This window comes from Chiloscyllium plagiosum, chromosome 30 (assembly GCF_004010195.1).
Source record: "Chiloscyllium plagiosum isolate BGI_BamShark_2017 chromosome 30, ASM401019v2, whole genome shotgun sequence".
Taxonomy (NCBI): domain Eukaryota; kingdom Metazoa; phylum Chordata; class Chondrichthyes; order Orectolobiformes; family Hemiscylliidae; genus Chiloscyllium; species Chiloscyllium plagiosum.
This window is the reverse complement of record NC_057739.1, coordinates 43,113,449-43,115,070: the sequence shown is the minus strand read 5'-3', so window position 1 is coordinate 43,115,070 and position 1,622 is coordinate 43,113,449. Positions and strand designations below refer to the sequence as shown.

Below are 1,622 nucleotides of genomic sequence, written 5' to 3'. Positions count from 1 at the left end.
GCCCGAAACGTCGATTCTCCTGTTCCCTGGATGCTGCCTGACCTGCTGCGCTTTTCCAGCAACACATTTTCAACCCTCCTCCTGACCCCAACCCCACCCGCCCCCAAACCTGTCCAACGCCACCTCTCCCACCCATAATCCCACTCCTCCAACCCCACACCCCCGTCCATCCCAGCCACCGTCTGACCCCCAGTGTGCGCCTGCCTGTGTGCACTCAGGGAGTACAGTGTGTGGTGAGCTCGGTGTGGTGTGTTGAGTGGTCTCTCAGCCCGTGGTGACTCACTGCCCATTTTCCCTCCCGCAGACCCGCCTGGCGATTCAGAGAGGAGACTACCATCACGCCGAGAGCACCTCCAGGAAGGTGCGGGGGCTGGTCCTGTTCAGCTTGCTCTTTGGGGTCTTTGTGTCCGTTGCCTGGGTCATATATGTCATTGTGGCTCTCTACTTTGTGTGAGGTACACAGTGAGGAACCTGGGTCAGGGGTCAGGGCAGCGTCCTCTCACCTCACTCTTGGAGCTTTATCAATACCCAGGTTAGTGACACAGGCCCTGACATTATCCTTGGCGGTGTTCTACAGCAAATCCTGCACTGGGGTAACTGTTTCACTTTCTCACCATAAACATGGCAAAATATTTAAAATACCATCAAAACCTTCATCTTTCTGATCTTTATTAGTCTGTGGGAGTCACTGGCTGGGCCCAGTATTTATTGCCTGTCCCTAGTTGCCCCTTGAGAAGGTGGGGATGAGCTGCCTTCTTGAACCGCTGCCCATGTGGCTGTAGGTTGATCCACAATGCTCTTAGGGAGGGAATTCCAGGATTTTGACCCAGCGACATTGAAGGAACAACGATATATTTCCATGTCGAGAGAGTTCAATAATGTAGTAATGGGTAGTAATCCAGAACACTAGGCCCAAGTTCTGGGGACAATAGTTTAAACCACGCCACAGCACACAGTGAAATCTGAATTCAGTAAAAATCTGCAATTAAAGAAACCTGGTCTAACCATGTAACTGTGGACGGTCACGAAAATCCATCTGCTTCAAAAAGGATAGGAACAGCAGTAGGCCATTCAGCCCCTCGAGCCTGCTCTGTCATTCAACGGGACGGTGGCTGATCCAACGTTCCTCACATTCACTTTCCTGTCCTAACCCTTGATTCCCTGACTGATCAAGAATCCATCTACCTCAGCCTTAAATATACTCTGCCCCCCTCAGCTCTCTGTGGCTCGGAGATCTAAACCTCAGAGAGAAGGAATTCCTCCTCAGTCTGAAACTGGTGCCCCTTTATTCTGAGACTGTGTTCTCTGGTCCTAGACTTTCTTATGAGGGGGAAACATCCTCTCAGCATTGACCCTGTAAAGCCCTTTAAAAATCCGTTATGTTTCAATGAGATCACCTCTCATTTTTCCAAACACCAGTGAGTAAAGTCCCAGCCTGTTTAGTCTTTGATCCCTCTGTTCCAGGGATCATTCAAATGAACCACCTCTGAACTGCCTCCAACCAAACAATCTCTTTCCTTAAATAAAGAGGCCAAAACTGTGCCCAGACGTGGCCTCCCCAGCACCCTGTACAGTAGCCGTAAGACTTCCCTATTCTTATACTCTCCTGTGGAATAAGGGCT

General features: G+C 50.3%; 1 protein-coding gene across 1 annotated transcript in view; it reads left to right on the top strand.

Annotated features, from left to right (window-relative positions):
- Positions 1–746, top strand: part of LOC122564971 (proline rich transmembrane protein 1B) — an 18,263-nt gene extending 17,517 nt beyond the window's left edge. The window contains exon 4 of the mRNA XM_043720541.1: positions 305–746. Within this exon, the coding sequence (XP_043576476.1) occupies positions 305–454 (150 nt within the window). The 3' untranslated portion in view covers positions 455–746. The remainder of the gene's footprint in view (positions 1–304) is intronic.
- Positions 747–1,622: the final 876 nt, after the last annotated feature.